This window comes from Microplitis mediator, chromosome 7, assembly GCF_029852145.1.
Source record: "Microplitis mediator isolate UGA2020A chromosome 7, iyMicMedi2.1, whole genome shotgun sequence".
Classification (NCBI taxonomy): domain Eukaryota; kingdom Metazoa; phylum Arthropoda; class Insecta; order Hymenoptera; family Braconidae; genus Microplitis; species Microplitis mediator.
This window is the reverse complement of record NC_079975.1, coordinates 18087619-18111264: the sequence shown is the minus strand read 5'-3', so window position 1 is coordinate 18111264 and position 23646 is coordinate 18087619. Positions and strand designations below refer to the sequence as shown.

General features: G+C 28.3%; 4 protein-coding genes and 1 non-coding gene across 10 annotated transcripts in view; 3 read left to right on the top strand and 2 right to left on the bottom strand.

The window, feature by feature from the left end:
* The window catches only part of LOC130671740 (trafficking kinesin-binding protein milt), a 29733-nt gene extending 22881 nt beyond the window's left edge, over positions 1–6852 (top strand). For 4 of the 6 annotated variants that reach the window (XM_057475802.1, XM_057475803.1, XM_057475801.1 and 1 more), the window contains 2 exons: positions 2156–2232; positions 2315–6852. In XM_057475802.1, coding sequence (XP_057331785.1) covers positions 2156–2232; positions 2315–4798 — 2561 coding nt within the window. In that variant the 3' untranslated portion in view covers positions 4799–6852. Of the gene's footprint in view, positions 1–386; positions 393–554; positions 923–2155; positions 2233–2314 lie in introns of those variants that run through there. The other 2 variants (XM_057475806.1, XM_057475807.1) reach the window with 2 other exon arrangements.
* Positions 6853–7484: 632 nt separating this feature from the next.
* Positions 7485–11272, bottom strand: LOC130672298 (peptidoglycan-recognition protein 2-like). The gene is made up of 4 exons (XM_057476793.1): positions 11133–11272; positions 10824–11040; positions 9134–9252; positions 7485–9050 (listed from the first exon to the last, which is right to left on the bottom strand). Exons 1-4 carry the CDS (start codon positions 11182–11184, stop codon positions 8866–8868), a joined length of 573 nt encoding a protein of 190 aa, XP_057332776.1. The 5' UTR covers positions 11185–11272; the 3' UTR covers positions 7485–8865.
* A 137-nt stretch (positions 11273–11409) lies between these two features.
* On the top strand, positions 11410–13193 carry LOC130672296 (alpha-ketoglutarate-dependent dioxygenase alkB homolog 4). The gene is made up of 3 exons (XM_057476788.1): positions 11410–11801; positions 11877–12002; positions 12068–13193. The coding sequence occupies exons 1-3, from the start codon at positions 11700–11702 to the stop codon at positions 12740–12742; spliced, it is 903 nt and encodes a 300-aa protein (XP_057332771.1). The 5' UTR covers positions 11410–11699; the 3' UTR covers positions 12743–13193.
* Positions 13194–13274: 81 nt separating this feature from the next.
* On the bottom strand, positions 13275–23646 carry LOC130672300 (uncharacterized). Its single transcript, XM_057476794.1, has 9 exons — positions 23423–23646; positions 23230–23324; positions 21640–21828; positions 21393–21566; positions 21094–21312; positions 17035–17223; positions 15948–16118; positions 15635–15862; positions 13275–13736 (listed from the first exon to the last, which is right to left on the bottom strand). Exons 2-9 carry the CDS (start codon positions 23305–23307, stop codon positions 13542–13544), a joined length of 1443 nt encoding a protein of 480 aa, XP_057332777.1. The 5' UTR covers positions 23308–23324; positions 23423–23646; the 3' UTR covers positions 13275–13541.
* Positions 22402–22483, top strand: Trnas-uga (transfer RNA serine (anticodon UGA)). The gene has a single exon. It is a non-coding gene; the product is annotated as a tRNA-Ser (tRNA).

The window sequence follows — 23646 nt, the reverse complement described above, 5'->3', positions numbered from 1 at the left end:
TGTTTTTTTTTTTTTACATGTATTGTTTACTTCTCAAAGTATATTTATAGTTGTAAAAAAAAAAAATTTTAATGTCTAATTGATAAGAAAAAATCTTCTTGTAATACTACACATTTTACTATACTAGTGCCCTCTTATTTTAACGATACATACATACTAACTGTACTGTAGGATTCAGTTGACTTTGCCAGATAGCAATAGAACGTTCGGAAATTTATCATTATTGGTAATTTAGTGTTTACCCAGGTATATAGGCCCTTTTGGAATTTTTACATTCATTATATCACGTCGCCTAGCGCGTCATGACGGTCATGACTAAATTTTCAGTAGACTGTAGAACGGATTACTGTGTCTTACGGGCACATTGTGAATTTCAAAAATTAACTATTTCAAGTTTACTATATTAGTAAAAAAAAAAAAAAAGAACCTTTTTTTTAATTATTTAAAATAGTATAATTTTTTATAGTATTTTTGTAGTATTTATCGTAATAAAAAATTTAACAAATCGATAAAACAAGTGTCGAAATGAAACGTTATTCTGACAGTTCCTGGTGTTACTCTGGGTCTTGGTGGGGCCGAGACTATACTGTAGAGGATCTGGATCCAGAAGAGAATAATAGAAGCACCAGTGCGACCCCGGAGCATTGCTCCTCGAGTCGAGATTTGAGCAGTGGATGTTCTAATCACGATGATGACCCTTATGAGTACGATGAGGATATACCAAAATACGTTGGCTCTAATCACTGTGAAGAAATCTACGAGGATAATGAAAGCTCACCACCAAGAGAAGAACCACAACAGACATCATCGGATGCATCGACCACCGGGTTGACGCCCTGTTGGGGCTGCAAAAGCTGCAATGGCGACAAACCACTATTTTTTCTCAGTTCTCCTGCTGAGACACCGTGCACTTGCGTTTCTTGTTAGTAAAAACTGTATGATGTTACACAAAACTAATGTTTTAAAAAGCACAAAACATGAGCATCGTCATGTTATTTCGATTGCTAGTTTTTTTATTTTTTTATTTACATAAATATCGTTTTTAAATTCATGATTTTTTTTTTTTTAATTAAATCATATGTTAATTCCAAAATTTGATTGGATTTTATAGTTATTATTACTATCATTCATGTTTGTTATTTATTTTATTTCTAAGCGTTGAGTTCATCTGGCTTTATAAATAACACGACAATCTACTTTAGGAATTATAACTTAGAATATTATTTTAAGCCATATATTTACAAGATTAATTAATTAATCGTCTGAATCCTCGGCGTGCTTAATCAACGATCGGCCAAGCATGAAGTATAATTTATCAACGAGGTGAAACTAAATTATTCATGCTTTTCCTAAGGCATAAGATTAACTTTATGATCGGATTATTAAATATCTTTAATCATAAAAGAAAGTAAATTGCAAAAAATTATTCAATTAAAGTATCTGTACTTGAAAATATACACGTGGTTTTCATCGAAAAAATAATGCGACTGCGCTCTGTTCATCCACATACAACACACATACACACACATACCAGTTAAACTAAATCGATAGGCTAAAGACACAAGTAAATTTCACGAGAGCATGCAGAAAAGTGTTGCTGATTTTTATCCACTTGTATGTTATTCGAATTATCAAGAAATTAATTCAATTTCAAGCTTTTTTTAAATTATTAGAAAAAAAAAATATTTTTGTATATAGATCTGACTTTTCTAAATTTTTTGAACTTTAAAGTTACTATTCAGCTAAAAATTTTCTTCATTGGTGATATAAAAAATTTTAAATCTATTTTATTCCTTATTTTTAAATTAACCTGAAAAATTACAATAATACAATATGTCTCCTATAAAATGTAATTTTTATAATTGTTGAGTATTCTTTAAATTAATATTTACCTGCTGTAGATAACAGGTATGACCTGATTCGTTAAAAGTAATTATTCGATCAACCTTTGATATTTAAAAACCATTTTTATGTAAAACAAAAAAAAAACTAATGATATCTAAAAAATAAAATGATTGATATTTATAAACATTTATCCAGCCTCTTTATATGCCAATTGATTTAAAAATTATAAAGCTTATGATGCACTGCTCAATATATATTGTTGAGATGTTATTTTATTAGTATTAATAATAAAAAAAATTATTTGTTACAGTTCTATGCAGTAATCGAGTGAGCCAAATGACCAAAACCTATAATGATATAGAAGCAGTAACAAGGCTTCTAGAGGAGGTAATGATTTAAACTTTGAATTATAATAATGAAATAATTATTCAAGTACTTATTATATTTTTTTAATTTATTATTTAAACAGAAAGAAAAAGATTTGGAGTTGACAGCACGTATTGGAAAAGAACTCCTTACGCACAATCAGAAATTAGAAACAAACATAAATGCTTTAGAAGTTGAACTAAAAAATGCAAATGAAAAAATTACTCAATTAAGTCATGAATTATTGAAGAAAACAGAATTGATACAAATTTTAACCAATGACGTTGAAGAATCATGTTCCGAAAGTGGTACGCCTATGGGAGTACGTAGTATTAATTTAGAATTGATGCAAAAACGAATAACATCTTTGGAAGATGAAAACAAGCAATTGAAATGTGAGTTTACGCAGCTTGTTCATGAGACAGATGATTGTGAGGCACAAGAAGCTAAATTAGTAAAAGATATTGCTAATCAATTAGCAAATGCAAACATGGAGGTTGATGGCATTGCTGAAGAGTTAGATAGACAAAAGGATGAAAATAGATTACAACATGAACAAATTGTAGGTTTGTCATCAAAGTTAGCAGAGACAGAAATGAGGCTAGCACAGTTAATGACTGAACATGATGAAATGAGTTCTACACTTGCTATTACTCGTGATAATCAAAATACTCTAGCTGCAGAACTTGCTGATTTTAAGGACAAGTATGCTGAAGTTGTCAATTTACTTGCAGAGACTCAGGAACAATTACGTAAACAAAGAAAAAAAGGAATGCCAACAGTAAGAGGTGGTTCATTCTTTCCATCAATGGGTGCTGTACCTCAACCTGACTCGATTGCATCAGAACTCGAGTCCTCATTATACTCAGAATTCAGTCTTGACTCTGGCATCATCAGCGATCGAATGCCAACATACAAAAAAGTTTTTGAAACAGTAAGAAGTGCCTCAAGAGTATCGTATGGAGGTCCAGATGCTAATCAGTTCCCTCGGATAGGATCTATGACAACATCAACACTGTCATCAGGAACAACTGGTCCAAGAATGAGTTGTGGGCCATTTAAATCTCAGATGACTTCAGGATTTCCCAGTTTAGACTCTACGGGACAGAGTGATAGTGAAGGATCATTATTAACAGACTCTGAAGATTATCCAGGTCCTCAACCAACTGGAGTACCAGGAGCACCGGGTGCTGCTGATTTAGAAGCTGCTCTTCGGCGTCTTACTCCTGCAGAAGTCATAGCAAGACGAGCATGTCTCAGTACTGGTGCTGGATATAATTACGATTACGACGGTGGGATTCATTCACCAACGACTTTCTTACCTTTTGGCTGCCGAACACCTGATAGTATCATGTCTACAGGGAGCTATGGAAATCTCAGTGGATTTAGTGGAAATTCATCAAGCTGGCGACTCCCTGAAAAATTACAAATTGTTAAACCCATGGAAGGTTCACAGACGCTTCATCATTGGTCTCAGTTAGCTACACCTACTCTTGGAGGTCTTTTAGACGAACGACCAGGAGTTAAAACTCGTGGTGGTCGCGGTCTAGAAGATTTAGGATTAGAAACATTTACTTTAGCTGATTTAGAGGAAGATGAAGAGTATGCTAATCCAGGAAAACTTTTTCAAGATACGGGTTCAATATATACGTTGACTAATAGTACAGTTCTTCATCCTGAAGATCCTTTACTTATTACCCCAAGTATAATGGGTAGTCGAGTTGCAACAGCACCAAATAGTGTCATAAATTCGGGTATGAGTACTCCAAGAACTTTGTCCAGGCGTAATTCTACGTCAACATTTTCTACGACACTAGGACTAGCCAAAATGCTCAACGAAAGAGGAATAAAAGCCCTTACGCTGTCTTGCTCTACAACTCCTAGTGGAGAAAAAAATTTTACACCTACGGCAACACCTTGTAACAGTCCAGATGGAACACCACCATCATCACGATCAACATCTCCAGTACCTTATAGTAGTCCTTTATCTTTTGGACTATTCAGTAGCGGTGCTGAGCTTTTGAAAAGAACTTTCGGCAGTGAACCTTTACCTTCTACATCACTGCCTAAAAGAAAGAAAAAACCACTTTCCAGGACTGAAAAAAAAGCCCTCGCGGGTATTAGACTAGTGGAAAAACTTGAAAGAATGGGAATAGACACAATCATGGCAACAAATACTAATTCTTCAATATCTCCACTAGCTCTTCAGGGTGCTTTATGTACTAGACGATCCGTTGAGAGTCCTATGGCACAGCTAACATTTCTCAAAGGCTCTATGTCAACAGAAAAACTTGGATCGTCTGCAATGTCATCATCTGAAAGTAGTGATTCCCTCGCAAGTTTTCATTTTATGTCTAAGTTAGAAAATGATAACAATACTAAGTCAGTAAGGTCTGAATCTAGGGGAATTAATTCTCGTAATCAGTCGTCAAGACAGAGGAGAGGAGGAACAGGTGCTACTAGACCTGATCTTGGACAAGTTAAACTTGCTGTACCGCCACCAGTTACAACAAAGGAATCTGCAACACAGTCAGCACTAGGAACTATAAGCTCACTTCTTTTTGGTCGTAAAGGTGGACTTCTGTAAAATTCATCAATTCAAGTTTCTTTATTCATGTTGCGTCAAAAAATAACTTGAAAAAATGCTTCAAATCTCAAATAAGAGAACAAGTATTTTTTTAACTTGAATAATCCATATTTTTGCTTTTAAACATCATTAATCCTCCTTTTAAACTTTAATCCGTATAACCCAGGATAAAATGGCCAGCTGTTTTTTTTTCTTTTATAAGATCGATTTTTATCTCAATCAAAATTTAATGCACACGTATTTTATTTAATTATAAATAACTTTTTTTTATAATTATTTGATTATAATAATGAAGTAATTAATGTATATATTTTCGATAAGAGAAATTGACTTTGATTATAACTCAAAAGGAATATAGATTGTCAAGTCTAAATAATAAAAATGTAAGTTAAAATATTACATTGCATATGAAGGAGAATATTGAAAGACTGAAAATATATAAAGACAGAAATTGTCTTCTTGTCAGAAATGAGAATAATTATCATAATAGATAATTTTAATATTTCTTGTTAATTTGTTTTTTCATTTTTGGTAAAATATTAGGAAAATAAATTTAACTTTAAATTAAAAATTACAATAAAATAAAAATAATTGTATTATGTTTTTTCTCTGTTGAAAAAACTAGCCATTTTATTCTGATTTATTCTGTGTAAAAATGCTGCTACCACATTAATAACTTATGTAGCTCTTAGGTGGATTAAAATTAAACATTACCTAAGTTTTATTATACAAAATAACATTTAAAACGTGACCGAACGATATTTGCTCGAATCCATGGTCAACCGTGCATATAAACTAGTCAAGAATAGGAAAAAAAAAAAATAATAAATAAATAAATAAAGGAAGAATAGCCGGAAAAAGTATGGAATTGTTTATAGATAAAAGTGTGGCCTTGCAGTTAATATAAACGCGAAGGTTATTAAAAATATTTATGAAACTATGAATGTAAATAGAGAATTGTGAGATTATAAGAATGAATGAAGAAGACCTTGCAACGATTTTATTTTTTTTGTGTTATTTTTCATGCTCAAAAAAATTGATTTTAAATATCAAAAAAATTATTGATGCAAGTTTATATTTATTTTAATAATTTTATTATTTTTTACTTGATGATAAAAATTTTTTTTTTTTTTTTTCTGTATCTGACAATTGTATTGCTACTGTCAGTCTTTATGTTTATTTTAAGACTGTACATCTAGCGTTGATCAAATGTAAATAAAACATCTCAATTTTTTGAGTGTTTCGATTGATAATATCACTGGCTAAATAAATCGTGAATAGGTTAAATAGATTTTTTTTCTCGGTGCAGCCTTGTATATAGCCGTACAAATTAATAAAGTAAGTTATTGAAAAAAAAAAAATAGAGTTTTTCTCCCAGCTGCTCTCATAAAAAAGTATTGTTTTTCTTTTTTTCTTAAGTCTCATTTCCATTTGCGTTATCACTAGGCCTAATAGTAGAAATATGAAGCAGTAATTACTTGTAAATAAAGCATATGTAAAGAAATAATTATGAGAATGAATAAATAATTGAGTCCTTTTATTTATTTAAAAAGATGGTAAATGTTTGAAAAAAGTTGACAAAGATAGATTGCTACTATATAATATGTAAGTTTAGAATTTAAAAAATCATTTAATATTTCATTTTAGTTTTAAAGTATTTATGAAAAAAAAAAAAAAAATTACTAAGATAATACAAAATAAAATTTTAGACAAGCAACTTGATCATATCTGTTCAGACTTAACTACTCAAAATGGATAATTTAAATAACTAGTGTTCTATATTGGTAATGTATGTTAATAGAACACAATTGGATATAAAATAATTGAATTATCATTAGATGAAGCTAAAAATTTCAATAGGTAAATCAACTGTTTAATTTTATATTCCTCAAAAAATATCATTTATTATTTATTAATGGAACAGAGCAATGCATTAGAGCTGAATAAAAAGAGCCATTTACATTGTTATCAAATAAATTTTACGACTATTTACACGTCATGTAAGCTGATAAGTCGTATGTTCTAAATGAACAATAAATATATTTAAATATTTATTTCTCTTTGTCTTAATTTATTTTATTACCCTTATCTAAGATGATATTATATTACATTTAAATTAAGATTATTCGTTGACGTGAAAAATTTTGCACGCCTTATAACGCGAAGCGTTTGAGGTAGTGCATTACTCTCAACATGTCCAAGTCAAGCAATTTACCGGACTTTTTTTATATTTTATTTCAATTTACGTTGAAATTAAAAAAAAATTATTTAAAGTTATTGAGGAATTGAAATCCGTCGAAAATATTAAATATATACATACGATTATAATCATAAATCAACTCATTTATAAAATTTATTTTTACACTACTTTAAATTTTCAAGTCATAAATGTCATAAAAATTAAAATCACAATTTATTTTTTATTTTTATTAATAACTATTTTTCAATTGTCCATAAGTCAAGTAATTTGAAATAATATTTATTTAAAGATGATAGTTTTTTTAAAAACCATAATTTGAAGTGAAAATTATTTGATTTTTTTTCACGTGTAATTAGTTTTTAAATACGAAAAATTTCAGAGCCAGACTTTAATTAATTCACAGTTATCAAAAACTAATTAAGGTCTTCGAAGAAAAGTTATAACGATATTTTGAAAATTTTTTGAATTCAAATGAAACTCAATATCTTGATGAATTGTATAAAACATATATATATTAGGGTGATTCATTTTAGACCAAAATTTTTTTTTTCAAGTCCCACTCAAAAAACTTGTAGCATATGAAAAATAAAAAATTCTCACCAAATTTAAGATCTTAATTTCAATTTTTTGAGGTCTCTTGGGACAATATATACATTGAAATTAAATTAAAAAAAAAATTACAATTTAACAGTGTTTAGCTGTTAAACTATTGGTGGTATAAAGATATTCACGAGGGATAATCACCCTAATATATATGGGTCATTACATATCAAATCTACCAATAGCTGGAATCGGCCCCTTTCAATTTAGACGAAATTAGGTCAAATTTATCTTATATCACAAAACAAAGATTTGCAAAAGGAAAAAAATTGCAAATTTTTTAACTTCCCGCTAAGAAAATTGTAAATTTTCAAAAATTCGGGATGTTATTGGTTTCGGTCCGATTTACAAAAATCGAATTTTCATCAGATGTCGACGTTTTGAGGTCCTAGGAAGCTATTCTGACTTATTTCAAGATGATATCCGAGTGTATGTATGTATGTATGTACGTACGTACGTATGTAAATACCTTTATCTTTTGAACGCATGAACCGATTTTGAACTTTAAGGTGTCATTTGACGCGGTTGGTCAATATCTTGAAGCTGTGAGAAATTAAGCTTGATCGGTAGGGCTCGTTCAGAGATATTCCAAAAATAAAATTTTTTTAAAAATGTTTTTTTTGGATAACTTTTAATGTGCTCGATGGATTGATTTCAAAATGGACTGGGCTCTAGAGCTTTATAAGCCGCGTCGAATGCCACCTCAACCATCAAAATCGGTTCATTCGTTCAAGAGAAACCGTTGTCGAATGAATTAAAAAAAAAATTTTTTTTTATTTTTTTTGAAATATCTCAAAAACAACTCGATAAATCGAATTCAAAATTCGATCAGCTTTAGAACTTGATAAAACGCGTCGATTGCCACTTCAACCGTCTCAATCGGTCAATTCGTTTGAGAGATATCGTTGGAGAAAAAATGGTAAAAAACTATTTTTTTTTAAAAGAACGGCATACAAAAGTATTTTCGAGCTCGAAGAGCTCGAAAATGTATTCTCGACAAAGTTTTCGAGCTCAAAGAGCTCGAAAACAGCGGGAAGTTTTAGGGCTGGCCCGCAGGTTCAACCGATAGACAGATTTTTTTTCGTAAGTTACTTAAAATTTTACTATTTTTTAAATTGTTCAACTTTATTTTTAAAGTTTCAAAGGGGACACAGGGGTTATTGAAAAAAAAAAAAATATTTTGGAAAAAAATACCAAATTGTACTAAGATTAATAATTTTATAAATTTAATATTTAATATTAGAAAATAAAATATATTGAGAATCTCTCAAGGATTCGATGTCCATTCTGGCCAATTTTTAATCTGTTCAAATAATTTAGCTCCAGGGCTCACTGTACTTGTGACTTGATTTGCTCCAATTACTTTTACATTAGGCCTCAACATTCCCTCATGTTTTCCACAAGAAATTAATTTAACAGCTGCTTGTAACATCTTCTCACTTGCTTTTTGCGCTAAATTATTTTGTATTGAAAATTTATAAACTTGATTATACAAGTTGCATAAGTATAAATAGTAATTATAATTTTCAACAAACTTTGATACGATCCAATAAATGCTATTCCTATTGATTTTTTGTTCCATCCATACGTATGAGCTCCTTCTTTATTCCAACCAACTCCTTCATATACATTACCATCTCCTCCAATAAAAAATCTATAATTAAAATGTTTTTATAATATTAGTATCGATTAAACAATGCCTATAACCCAACCCATTCACGATATTGACTCTAAGATATATAAGAAAAACAAAAACAAGAAAATTTTTTTTTTAATTTTTTCAAAATTTCTAAAAAACGGCTCAGTTGATTGATTCAAAAATCTAATCAACTCCAAAACTCAACAGAACGCGTCGATTGCCGTTTCAGTCGTCTTGATTGGATGCTGTTCTATAGAAATATCGCGGGAGACAGAAATGCTAAAAAACGGTTATTTGCAAATATCCTTAAGACAACTGAACCAATTGATTCTAAAAACTATTCAGCTCTAGAATCCGATAGAACGCGTCAATTACCGCAAAAGCTTTCTAAATCGGTTGATTTGTTCCAGAAATATCGCTGATGAAAGAAATTATAACAACGATTTTTTTCGAATATTTTCAAGAAGACTCAATCGATCAATTTAAAAATAAAATCAGGTCTAGAACTCGATAAAACACGTCGATTGCTGTATTACACATCAAAATCAGTTGATTTTTTTTTAGAGATATCGATGCCGAAACATGTCAAAAATAACAATTTACCTTATTTTCCTTAGAGACCTCTCATAATACTATGTACAAATGTTCCAAAGATTATATCAGATCTTCATCTTCATGGTCTCTTTGTAACATTTCATAGTTTATTGTGATCGGTTGGTTAGTTTAGAATGTATATATTGTCATCAAAACATTTAAAAATTACTGTTCTCTGAATTTTTTCCGGTTATTTCATATTTCGGAGTTACGATCGAATTCAAAACTCCTTCCTGCCTATCTTGATTACTTACATTTACTTCTGTTCAGTTATACGCGTTTAGTTAAGAATAATCGTACCCAAAAATTTAAAGTTATATGTTTTTTATTTCTATTTTTAATATTATGAATTTTTTATTTCAAGGCAAGTCATAACTTTTTTTGAGCTCAAACAGCTCAAAACAGAAAATGTACTCAAGAATATTTTCGAGCTCGAAAATGTATTCACAATAATGTTTTCGAGCTCCAGGAACCCTGGCCTGCAGGGTCAACCGTTCTCCAGATTTTTCTTTTGAATAATGCTATCCTGGTGAGGTCCTGATAAGGAACTCGTCTGGTTTATCTTTTAAAAAAAAACCTTATGTTAACCGGATAAGGTCCTCATGGTACTTCAGGCAAATCAGGGAAAAATTGTAATAGAAATCCCATGATTTCCGACTCAATTGATCTAATTCCTTTAAACGATTATTAAATTAATCATTTGAATTTATTAAAATATCACACTATATATCTATGTGACAAAAATATGCTATGAATTATTAATCCATATTGATACCGCAATTTATGTATCGTTAAATAAAAATCAAAATAACTTTAAATTTGTTCCAATAAAAATAGTAAGAATATTTTTACCATTATAATTTTACTGAATTTTAAATAAAATTTCAGTTGACTATTTCTAATATTAAAGAAACAAATAAATAAAATTAGAATTTAGTAACGAAATGTAATAAGAAAATTTTTTTGCAAGTTGTAAAATTTACAGTACGTACGAAAATCCTACATCACCCCAAAACAACTCATCCATATGATAATCTTGAATACTTCTTACACGGTTTGAACAAGAATCGATTGTTTCACATTTCGGAGTAGCAGTGTGATGAACAACAACATAAGCCAAAGGATTTATGATATAATTTAAACTCTTAACTTCTCTAGCCTGCCATTGTAATCTCGAAATAATACTTGGACACGCGTCATCTCCTTTTACTAAAATCACAAAAATCATTTATTTACACTATAAATACAAATGATCAATTATACAATATTTATTTATTTTAAAATAATATACAAGTATATACTTATTTTAATTATTAATATGATTGAACATAAATAAATAAATTTGCGTATCATTGCGATTGAATGAAGACTTTTACCCAAGATATTGAATATTATTATTTGTTTATTTGACCTGAAGATAAATAATTTAATTGCTTACATAACTGTGTATTTATCAACCATCTATGAAGTTTTTCCTTTCTTTACTATTATCATCATAAAAGTATGCTATTTTTTATTTTAAAAATTTATCAATATCCGCCATAAAAGTGGCAGCACTTTCCTTACTAAAATGTACATATGTAAAGATACATGTAGATTTTCTCTCGGCATAGGTATACAGGGTATACAGTAATACATATTTATATTATATATTTATTTACAGCATTTACAGTAATACATATGTATATTATATATTTATGTATTACTGTATAATATATATTAAAGCTGCTCAGTGCTCAGTCGATTTTGATGACATGTAGTACACATGTTTTTCTACTTATATATATGTATGTATAACCTTTAAAACATTCTTCAGTATCTTACTTAAAATTCTTTAGTTCAAAATTTATATTTGAAATAAATAAACGATGGAAACTGTAAGACCTTGTGGATGTAAAGGTATAAGGACTTGTCTAATTTGTGAAGAGGAATATAAAATTTTTAAATCCAATCCATTTGAAGAATTACGAGTAAATTATAATTCTTATAATTTATAAATTTTTATTTATTGATATTTTAAATTAATTAATTAATTGTGATTATAGAAATTACCTAGCTACGTTTATTGTCCTGAATGTGATCAAGCTTGGCCTGGATGGGATATCAATATATACAAAGAACATCCAAATCATACTGGAAATCCTATATATTATTCTGGAGTTTATATTAAGGTAGGCTAATTTAAAATAACATTTATACTTTGTTTATAAAATTTTATTAACTTATTCTGTTTCAGTTAAATTTTTTAAGCGAAAAAGAAACAAATAATCTGATAACAGATATTGATAATTTACCATGGGATACTTCTCAAAGTGGAAGAAGAAAACAAAATTATGGACCTAAATGTAATTTTAAAAAACGTCGACTTAGTCTTGGAAATTTTAATGGTTTTCCGATTACTACGAAATTTATTCAAAAAAAATTATCACAAGTTCCACTTTTAGAAGGGTTTAAAACTATAGAACAGTGTAGCTTAGAATATACTCCAGAACGTGGGGCTTCTATTGATCCTCATATTGATGACTGTTGGATTTGGGGTGAAAGAATCGTTACAGTAAACGTAACTGGAGATTCTGTACTTACTATGTCTCCTTATCAAGGATCCACTACACGTTATAACCTAGATCATGTTTCCACTTATTCTTCAATTGTGCCACAAATCTATTGCAATGGTAAAAATGTTGAAACGGTACCAGAGAATGCGGTAATTCGATTGCCAATGCCTGCTAAATCTTTAATAGTTTTATATGGTAATGCAAGATATAATTGGGAACATGCAGTATTACGAGAGGATATTCAAACTCGAAGAGTATGTATTGCTTATCGAGAATTTACACCACCTTATCTTCCTCTTGGACTGCATAGTGATAAAACTGAAGAAATTTTAATGAAAGCTCAAAATTTTTGGTAATTAAGGGTACATAGAATATATTTTATCATCTCTCACTTTTGAACTTCAATACAGTAGACTCGGGTTATAAGTTACATCGGACGCTCTACTCACTCACGTCAATTTCATTTTTTCCTCTAAGTAAGAGTACAGACAGAAACATTGCTTATAACTAGAGTGTACTGTATATGTTTAATGTAAATCTGAATTCATAACTAAAAATAATAGTATCTGATTACAGAAAAAAAATATTAACCTTTGTAAATTATTAATATTTCAATTTTTAACTGTCGCAGTCTGTAAAGAAATGAATTTTCAAGGATATTTTCAAAAATTGAAATTTACTAAATACAAAAAGAGAAACCATATTTTAAACAATTATAAATGATATTTTAATAATAATTTAATTTTTGACAAAATTAGATAAATTTATTGTTTTACATATTGATAATTTAATATGAATTAGGACAAGTCAATTAAAAAAAAAAATATTGTAAATATACTATCCTAATTAAAATAAGTAGTGAATAATTTTTTATTTATTTTCTATGTTCTATTAAAAATATAAATTTTATTAATCATTGTTTTCAAAACGAAAATATTTTCAATAATTGTATATAATATAAAGTCAAAAGTATTCACTTTAAATAATAAACAATCATTTTTTTAAATATTACTGTTATTATTATATTGCCTTTGAGTTTGTATAGTTTTTTCATATAACGGAATTTATTATAATTTAATTTATGTAATATAAATTTTCATTTAAAAATATTTTGTAATATATATATAAATTTCTTCAATAATCTTCATTACCAACCTAACTGGCACAGACGTCTTTTATTGGTTCTGATTGCATGTAGATAATTGGAGATACAACTGAAGAATCAATTTTACCTAAAGGCTGATAACCGCTAACCAATTTTTCCCTCAATTCCCATCGTCGTCTTTCTCTTTCCGTTTTTTGTCTTCTTATTGCGCGTCCCAAAGTACAAGCAAACATAATACCAGTAATCTGCAAAAGAGTTGACATTAATGAAAAAAAAATTTAATTTTTCATTATAATCATATTTTGACAACAAAATTAAACTTTTCAATTTTTTAGGGCTAAGGGGCTATCTAAGTGCGCACAACTAGAAGAGAAGTATAATTTCTGACGCGCGTACATAAGTACACGCACCCATATTATATCGCGTGCCAAATGCCAAAAGGGCGTATAAAAGTTATACGCCCTTTTGGCTTTGAAGAACCAAAAGGGCGTATAATTTTTTTTTTTTGTGCCAATCGTTTTGTAAACACGTTCTAAGCTTCAAAATAAAAAAAAAATTTCCAAAGCCAAAAGGGCGTATATCTTTAGATACGCTCTTTTGGCGTTAGGACGTCAAAAATTTTTTTTCTGCAGATCTTTACGTTTCGAGCGATTCTAAAAAGAATGGCGAAAAAAAATTTTTTATACGCCCTTTTGGCTTTGAAGAACCAAAAGGGCGTATAATTTTTTTTTTTGGTGCCAATCGTTCTGTAAACATGTTCTAAGCCTCAAAATAAAAAAAAAATTTCCAAAGCCAAAAGGGCGTATATCTTCAGATACGCCCTTTTGGCGTTAGTACGTCAAAAATTTTTTTTCTGCAGATCTTTACGTTTCGAGCGATTCTCAAAAGAATGGCAAAAAAAAAATTTTTTATACGCCCTTTTGGCATGGAACCCTATCTAACTGCTGTAATACGCCCTTTTGGCATTTGGCACGCGATATAACATAATTTTTAATGATAATATATACAAATATCTATGCAATTATGTGCTATCATTATATTCCCGGGTGCATGAATTTGATGTTTTCAAAAAACACGGTATGAATACTCAGATGATATACGATCATACATGATCATATACGATCATACATGGTTATATATGATTATGTATGATCATGCAGGATCAGATCTGAGCATTTTTTCCCGGGTCTGTCTGATGTCTGCTACATCCACACTCGTTTTATATTAATAATAATAATTGTTAATATTTTCACTATGAATAAATGCAAAAAATAACTCATTTTATTCACTGTTCCAGTATTAGGACAGCCGAATTCCGGTATTGGAATAAGGCTATTTCAGCATTCCGGTATTGGTTCTTTTGGGTGTCATAGAAAAAATGTTTTTTTTTTATATTAAATTTAAGAAAAATGAACTAATTTGATTATTTTTGAATAGCTAGATGTCTATTCTATATGGTGTAATAGATTATTTTGGTTTATAATCTATTTGAATATTTTTAAAACGATAAAAATCAGTCGTATACCCTTCGTCGTTCCGGTGTTGGGACATTATCTCAAAAATTGAGCTGGTGCTTGACAAGTTCATCGTCTCATGTGAAATAAATTTTTTTTTTAATTTTACGTTCGAAAATCTAAAAAAAAAATTTCTTTTTTTAATTTTAGTATACATTTTCTTGTAGGAAATTGAATACCTCGCAAATAAGATTTAAATCGTCAAGCTCATAACCCCAACAGAAAAAAAGCTACAATCTTTTAAAGTTTGTAAAAAAAATACGGTTTTTTCTGTAAGCTTCATTTCTTTTAATTTTTTCTCCATTAAATCAACAAAAAATTTTTTTTTACTCTGCCTAGTGAGATCGTCTTGTAAGAAATTCAATTTTCTACAAAAAGGAATTGATTCCTGTTGTTCGTGAAGTGAACAGAGCAAAAGTCACACGGCTTTGTAGTATGAAATTTTGAATAGCTCGAAGAGCTCAAAAACAGCGGGAAATTTTGAAGGGCCCGCGGGTAAGCCATTTTCCGTTTTTTTTTTTTTTTTTTCTACAAATTTATCTTTCCAGAGCGCACACATTAGAGTGTCTATAAATAACATTCAAGTATTCTTCAGTAACAATATTTAAAAAATAATTTTTCAGACTTACTTGTATAAGAACGATAGCAAGAGCACCAGTACCCAGACTAATTGCACTCTGATTGATAATCATTGAAAGCCGTTGTATACATCCTTCTTCATACAATACACCATGGAACCTAGGATTTTGAAAACTTGACATCCACGTGTAACATGATTCAGGATATATACTGGCTCTCGTCTCCATTAATTCAATACGTTCCCAATCAGATTTATCATAACTTCCACAACATTGGAGCTAGTGAACAATTTATTTAAAATTTTGGTTAATATGAATTAAATATCCGTTTTAAGAATAATTTAACGTAAAAAAAAAAACTAACATGTGATTGCATAAAATCAACAGCAACCGTTGCTTCATCAGATATTTCGTACAGTTGCATAGTTGAGTTAATATTATTTGCTAAAAGACTTTTGATGCTACTTCGAAGAGCATAGGCTGCAATCGCCGCCGAAATCTCAAGAATCAGTACAAGAGATAATGAAACTGCAAACTGATATGTTTTTTGTTTTGGTTAATTATTTTATTTTCTCATGAGTTTTTTTAGCAGTTATTTTTTTCAAACATTGACATCAGGGTAGCCCAAAAAAAAATTTTTACGCAATCTCTTAAACTTAAATTTTTTAACCCAAACTGTGAGAATTTTTCATTTTATTTTTTATCATACACTGACTTTTTTAAAAGTGAGAGCAAAAAAAATCAAAAATTTTTTTGAGCCGCCCTAATTGACATGAAAAAATGACACAATTTTAAAAAATTTTAAGTATAGTACACTGAAAAAAAAAAAACTTTTCCCAAGTATAAATACTTCATTTAAAGAAATATTTACTCGGTTACTATACAAACAAATAACATTCTTAATCATAGTAAATATCTACTTCAACCGAGTAATATTTTCTTGATTTAAGAATTTCTATACTTATTTTAAGAAAATATACTTGATCGGAGTACATTTTTACTAAGATTAAACAAATATTTACTAGGTAGAATACAAACATTTATATACTTGAAAAAAGTTTTTTTTTTCTCTCAGTGTACGCATTCTTAAAAAAATTATCCAATCAAAATCACAGTCACATAGGTATGACATACAAGACCGTGATCGAAAGTTAGAAACCTTTTTTTCTGAAATTTCATTATTATATTCCCGTCCCGCGCTATTTTTCTAGACTAACACACACTATAAATTTAATTGATAAGGGGTCATTATTATAATAATTAAATTTTCATTCTCATGAACTAGATAGAACTGTAGTTTTTAGTGAATTCAGAGTAAGTTAGATATTAAATATAATTATAATATTACATGAGTTAAAAAGTTTTCAAGTCATCAAAGATAATGAGAAAATTTGATTTTTATTGACAAAAATAAGAATAGCTCTTTTAATAGTAAAATAATAATTTCTTACTGTTAGAACCATGCAGGTACTTTCCTTGATCGCTCCATAACAACCGAAGAAAGCTATAATAAAAATTAAACCACCTACGAAGATGAGAATCATTGCTGGCGATGAATACCTCGGATCTAAGAAATGTCTGAAATCATCGTAGACTGTGTATATTGTCATACCAACGGATATTATCATCACACCTGTTAGCTGTAAAATACATTACCTATTTTCATAATTATTTCATTGCTATAAAATCAAATGAATCATTGAGATACATTATACTCGAAATTTTTTAAAAATGGTAGAGTATTTAAAAACATAAATATATTTGCGACATTGCAAACGCAAAGATATCTCTTTACACGATGAGTTGAAGTTAATAAGTTAAAAGATAAGATAAGAAGATTAAAATCATATTTCAATGTTTTTTTTTGTATTTATTTAATTTAGAGTCATTGTGTTAAATTTCATATTTATCGATCCATTTGTCATATGTACTGACGAGGTATAATAAAGTCTCTATTGTATATTTACGTCGTTGCACAAATGAAACTCGTCATATTGACCGTGTGACCGGTTGCATGTGCTATTTATTATTGACAGAGTGGTCGACAGTGTTTTCGTCATAAAATTGCCTACCAACCTGATAATTATGCTATAAATTAATATTACAATTGCATTCAAAAATTTTCACTTCATATTTTAAATTTCTATTGGATAATTAAAAATTGATTTAATTCGATTTCAAGATTATTCCATTTATTCATATATTATATATATGACAAAAAAAATCTATATATAAAGGTGAATAATCATTTTCTCGGTAATAAAAAACATGAGGGGAAACATATTGTATCCACCCTCTACCCGCAAAATGCAAGTGGTGTATACTAGTCAGATGCATAACATTCAATTAAAATTTTATTCATAAAAATTAGTTTCGTTATATAACTTATGTCAATTTAAAAAAAAAACGAACGTACAATAATGAAAATACAAATATATTTAAATAAAAATTATCTAATTTTTTTTTTTTTTTTTTTTAGCAAAAGCTACCTCGATTAAGGTTGATGCCTACTAAATTATTTAATAATAATAATAATAATTATGATTTAATAATATATAATATGAATTATAACAAACGATTTCGTACTATCGTAACAAGGGCATGTAATTTATTAGTTCCTTTTGCGATATCAAAAAGATAAAAATTTTAAAAAACTGATAACATGAATATTTTCATAAATGCGCGATGCATTTTATGAATAATTGAACCTCAATAGAATTGTCTGAAAATTATATAGTTGACAAAAAGCGAAAATGAAATTTTGAAAATTATAAATTTTCATCTTTCTAAACATTTTATATAAAAACAATTAAATTTATTAACAATGAAATACTCATTTCAAATTTAATTAAACATTGTGACAGCTGTTGACAAAGTAGACTGTATAGAAGTAAAAAAAAATCTAAAATAAATTTTTGAATAGAGACATATTTGATTATTTTTTTTTATTTATGATGCAAAAATGAAAATAAATAGAATATTGTACTACAGACCACAAAGAGAGAGTTTACGGCACAGAGTAGGTATTTGATACATCGTAAACCCATATCCAAATGAGTCGCTGCCATTTTTGTTTATTTATTATTTTCGTTTTAATCTATTTAAAGTACGCGGTTAAACAAATTTTCGTCAAAAACGTACACCTTGATGTAATTCAATGGTAAGTTTTCTACGTTGCTGCACTATTAATATTCACTGAGTATGCAGCTTACATATAAACTGACAATGTTAAATTGTAATACTGTAAAACAGGCAAATAACGATCAGGTGCGCCGTCTGCTATCTGCTGATAATGAGACTTGAAAACATTCTAGCGACCGCCCAGAAAGATATGACGTTTTATCAAACCGAAGTAGTCAGTTAGAAATATTAATTGGAATACTATATATATACACAATTACAATAAATTTTTTTTAAATATGAAAATATATAAAACATTATATTTACTTATATATTTACAAAGAACTGTAGACAAAAAAAATTTAATCAATGTTTCAAATCGCGATATAAACCAAGTAGCCATGTATGATAACGATCATATATATGTATATGTATATATATATATATCTTTTTTTTAATATCTAAAATAAGAAAAGATGTTTGCGTGTTTTAAATTATAAAGGCTTTATGGTAAATATGATGATAAGATTTCATGGTTATTGGGTTTCATAGATTTTAATATTAATTTTATAGAAAGTTATATAAAACAAAGGAGATAGGCTGATAATTAAAATATTGGAAAATGATAAACAATGAGTTATCTTAAGAATATACTATTTTATTATGTTTTATTCAAAATTCAATAATTAAAAAATTTATCGCTTCATATTTTATAACAATAGTATTTAGAGAAAAATTATAGTCATCATTAGAAAGTGCATCTGTTCAGTATTTACAAAGCTATAAAATTATGAAAAAGAAGTACTTAAATTTATAATTTATTTTTATTCGCTCAAGACATAATATATAATTGGGTCTCTTTTAAATTCTCAGTTTTTTTTTCACGTTTATTTTACTGATAAAATGATTTCTAAAAATTTTCTACCCATTAATCCTATATCCATAAGATTCTGTAAAAATATCGACATTAGGTCTTATTATTTTAAAATAATATCGTTTCATGTAGCTTTTTTGGTAAATATGTACAAGTACGACTCCACCTATTCTGAATAAGCAAAAATCCAATTTTATATATATTGCTTTAAAACAAGTTTTATTATCAAGTATGTATCGGCGGATTGAAGATATTTTTGCATAATTAGATTGTTTTAAACATAAAAAATTTAGAATTTTATACATAGTTTAAAATTGCTCAATTTCAATATTATCTCTGAAATTTTTAAGCTCCGTGCAATCATACACTATTTGACATCATTTTCTTAAATTTTATATGTATTGACTCTTAATTCAACCACCAAAACTAAAATAATTTGTACGTGTGCCATCATAGATACTAGTACGAACCGAACTAAAACCCTGAAGCGGACTTCGCTCTGCACTATAGTAGGGGAGGGAAACGGATACCGTCCAAAATACTTACATCTTTGATAGCTCACCTAGCTGTTGTACACCGTAAAATTAATAAAACAACAGTAAAATGTCAATTTTCAAGTATTCAAGAGCTCCAAATTGTTGTAGCTCTTAGATCAACCTTTAAAACGCCACAGTCCATCAAACGGTCTTATATAAAAATTATAATTATATAATTAAAAATTTATTTTGGAAAATTTGTAAGATTTCATGCTATTTTCATCAATTTTTTATCCTTTGAGTGCAACGCTTGGATAAATATCATGTACTATAGGCAAAATTAAGGCCAAAAAATTTGATTCGCCGTGTAACTGAACACGTAGAAAAAGTTTACTTATTGATATTTAAACTGTAATTAGATAGAACTTTGGAAAATATGTGGAGCCCCACTTTTGCGTATAAACCGCTTTTCTTTATTTTATTACAAATGGAGACATGAATAATAAAAGTAGATAAATAATCACATGAATAATATCTTTTCAGTAGATAAACATACATAAATTTCAAGGAAAAAAAATGAAACAGAATAATTGAGGATTTATTGAATTTGAATCGCAGTTTTTTTTTAACCCTTAAATTCATATTCTAGAATGCAGTCTACATAATATTCTATTGGATGAATGTCATGCGCCTTTGTCTTAAAAAAAAATGTCACCTGTGCATCGAGAACAGACTTCTTTTTAAATGCATAGTGAAGTGGATTTACATCACTTTATTTATGGGTAAAACTTCTATTTATGGGTAAAACACTTTTTACTATACACAATTTTTTTTCAAATAGAAATAAAAAATCATGCATTTAAGGGTTAATTTTGGAGTTCCTGATTATGATTTTTTTCTTTAAACAGTTTCATAATTCATTTTAATCGCTCTCGCTAAATGGATCGCAAACCAAATACCAATTGCCTATAACAAATATAATGATTAGATATTTTATAAATGTATTACAATAAATAAGTTTCATCAGAAGATAGACTTACTTGAACAAATGCAATACCCAATCCAGCTCCACCGAGTTGAATCGTATGATTCTTAATAAAAGAACCGAATTTTTCCACACATCCAGTTCGGAATAAATCTTTTGTTGAATTGTTACAAGAAAAGGAACCCATTTGACCGGGGACTTCAGGACAGCAACTTACTGGTACTTCTCCAGTTTTAAGCCAATCATCTGGTCCTGTCGCGCCACAACACACAAACTATATATAAATTCATTATTTATAATACTCTACATTTTTTTGGAAAATTTTTTTTTAGTTTTATTGACTTTAAAACGTACTGTTCTTTGCAGATTATCCCATATTTTCATAATTTCGGTATCATTTTTTTTATACTCATCCATAGTCTTTATCATTTTCGATTCAATCATATCAGCTGCATTGTTTCGAAGAACGTAACCAGAAATACCACCAGATAATTCCAAAATGAAGACAAGTATCATCAATGCTGAAAACTACAAAAATTTTTAAATACATTAGTAAATATTACTTTCATTGTTCAAATTAATATTTTAAATAAATATTTACCGTAACAATCATACAATAATTTTCTCTTACAGCGCCACAGCAGCCAAAAAAGGCAATAAAGAAAATTATGGTTCCTATAACTATAAGAAGTGATGGTACGGAGAAAAATTTATCATCCAAAAAGTGATTATAATTACTATAAATAGTACGAATTGTAGCTCCAATAGATAAAAGAATTATTCCGGTTATCTGTAGAAAATAAAAAGATTTATTTATAGCAAATATTTTTGATATTATTTAAATCTTCATAAAACAAAATTTTTATATTTCAATGCGTAATACAGAAATTCATTATCATATAATTAAAATCATGATATCATCATTATTTCATATCTATATATTATATATGATATTTCTTGATTTTAATATTTAAAAATCGAAACTTGAAATGTACGTTTTAAATAAATACATTGATAATCACGACCGACGTTTTTATTCAAACATGAAAAGATTGCCCAAGTTTTAATCACGAAAAATAATTTGAACACAAAATAACGAGTTAGAGATTACATATATTATAGAATATTCGTTTTTTATTGTAAAATCTATACTATTTATGAAAAAAATTTGATTCAAGTTTTAAGGAACCATGTAAAAGAAAGCACCGATTATTCCTAGAAGAGAAAAATTCTTAATTATATAAAATTTGGTATATTTTAAATATTTGAGTTACTATATTCTTAAATTAACTATATTTTGAAAAATTTAGATTTCATTCAGCTATCAAGTTCTTATAACTCAAATTGTGCCTTCAACACACGAGCTGCGGTGTCCGAGCGGTTAAGGAGATGGACTTGAAATCCATTGGGTTCTACCCGCACAGGTTCGAATCCTGTCCGCAGCGGATTTTTTTTCCTTTTTTTTTTTTTCTCTCTTTATTAATTTTGTAATACAATCAAGTTTTAGGAAGAAAAAATATAACATTATATGCATTAATACTTCGTAACTATAAACTGAAGGAATTTATGATTAACTACGTAATTTCTTCTTAGTTGTTAATAAATGATAAAAGTTAATATAACGGAAAAAAAAAATATATATTTTTACACTATCATTATTTAAGTATAATTAATCCGAAAGTTACAATAATATTAAAATAAATATCTTTCTGTTGTTTTTCTTTAAAAATTTAATCATACGAGTATAAATAATGTTATTAATAAAAAAAAATTCGATAAGATTGTCAGCTGAAATCACATATTATTTGTATTTTTTATATTTGACGGCGCCGAAATGATGAATTTTTTCTTTCTTTCTTTAAATTTACAGTTATTAAAAATGATAACTATCATTAAAATTTATTACAGCTTTCCAATTGAATATAATAAAAATTTTTCATCTAGTTCTATACTCAAGTGTTTCAATATTGCGCCATATTGCTTGCTTGCTTTATAGAATGAAAATCAATAAATCGATATAAAATTTATCACATATTTATATAAATATATAATATTAATCATGCTTTATAATATACTATTTGACCAAAAAAAAAAATTTATAATTTAAAATAAACTATTTTAATTTAAAACTTATTCTCAGTGTAATGATAATTACGCATTAACTATAATAAAGGTACTGATAAACACTTACAACAAAAATAAAGTTGAATATAAACAAGAGGTACTTGATGCATCGTGATCCCATCGGAAGCTTAAGATCCGTTACCATGTTGCCGTTTAGTTTAACTAATTTAGAAATAAAAATAAAAATAAATTTTTTAATAACCACAACTAAGAAGATATTTAAAAAAAAAAGATAATTATTCAAATGGTTATATTATTATTTCTAATTTAAAGTGTATAATAAAATATATATTTTGTTGACACTAATGAGTTATGATATGTTACTTCTACCGGGCGACTGTCTCGTGTATGTACTTGCTAACGTGTAACTTGTCTTGTGTATTGCCACAACGATTGCTCGTTACGTCGTTAATCTTATCAGGAACGTTCGAGTTTCCTAAAACCTAAAGCGTGTGCATTAGTGAGAGAGAAATAATACAAAAGT

Excerpts from the sequence above, each read along its gene's own strand:
- LOC130672298 (XM_057476793.1), bottom strand. The coding sequence starts at position 11,184 with ATGATACGCAAATTTATTTATTTATGTTCAATCATATTAATAATTAAA. Across the intron at positions 11,041-11,132 it reads CATATTAATAATTAAAATAA|TAAAAGGAGATGACGCGTGT; the intron begins GTATATACTTGT and ends TTGTGATTTTAG. Across the intron at positions 9,051-9,133 it reads ATTTATTGGATCGTATCAAA|CGCAAAAAGCAAGTGAGAAG; the intron begins GTTTGTTGAAAA and ends AAAATAATTTAG.
- LOC130672296 (XM_057476788.1), top strand. The coding sequence starts at position 11,700 with ATGGAAACTGTAAGACCTTGTGGATGTAAAGGTATAAGGACTTGTCTA. Across the intron at positions 11,802-11,876 it reads ATCCATTTGAAGAATTACGA|AAATTACCTAGCTACGTTTA; the intron begins GTAAATTATAAT and ends TTGTGATTATAG. Across the intron at positions 12,003-12,067 it reads ATTCTGGAGTTTATATTAAG|TTAAATTTTTTAAGCGAAAA; the intron begins GTAGGCTAATTT and ends ATTCTGTTTCAG.
- LOC130672300 (XM_057476794.1), bottom strand. The coding sequence starts at position 23,307 with ATGGTAACGGATCTTAAGCTTCCGATGGGATCACGATGCATCAAGTAC. Across the intron at positions 21,829-23,229 it reads TATTCAACTTTATTTTTGTT|ATAACCGGAATAATTCTTTT; the intron begins GTAAGTGTTTAT and ends TATTTTCTACAG. Across the intron at positions 21,567-21,639 it reads ATTATTGTATGATTGTTACG|TTTTCAGCATTGATGATACT; the intron begins GTAAATATTTAT and ends AAATTTTTGTAG.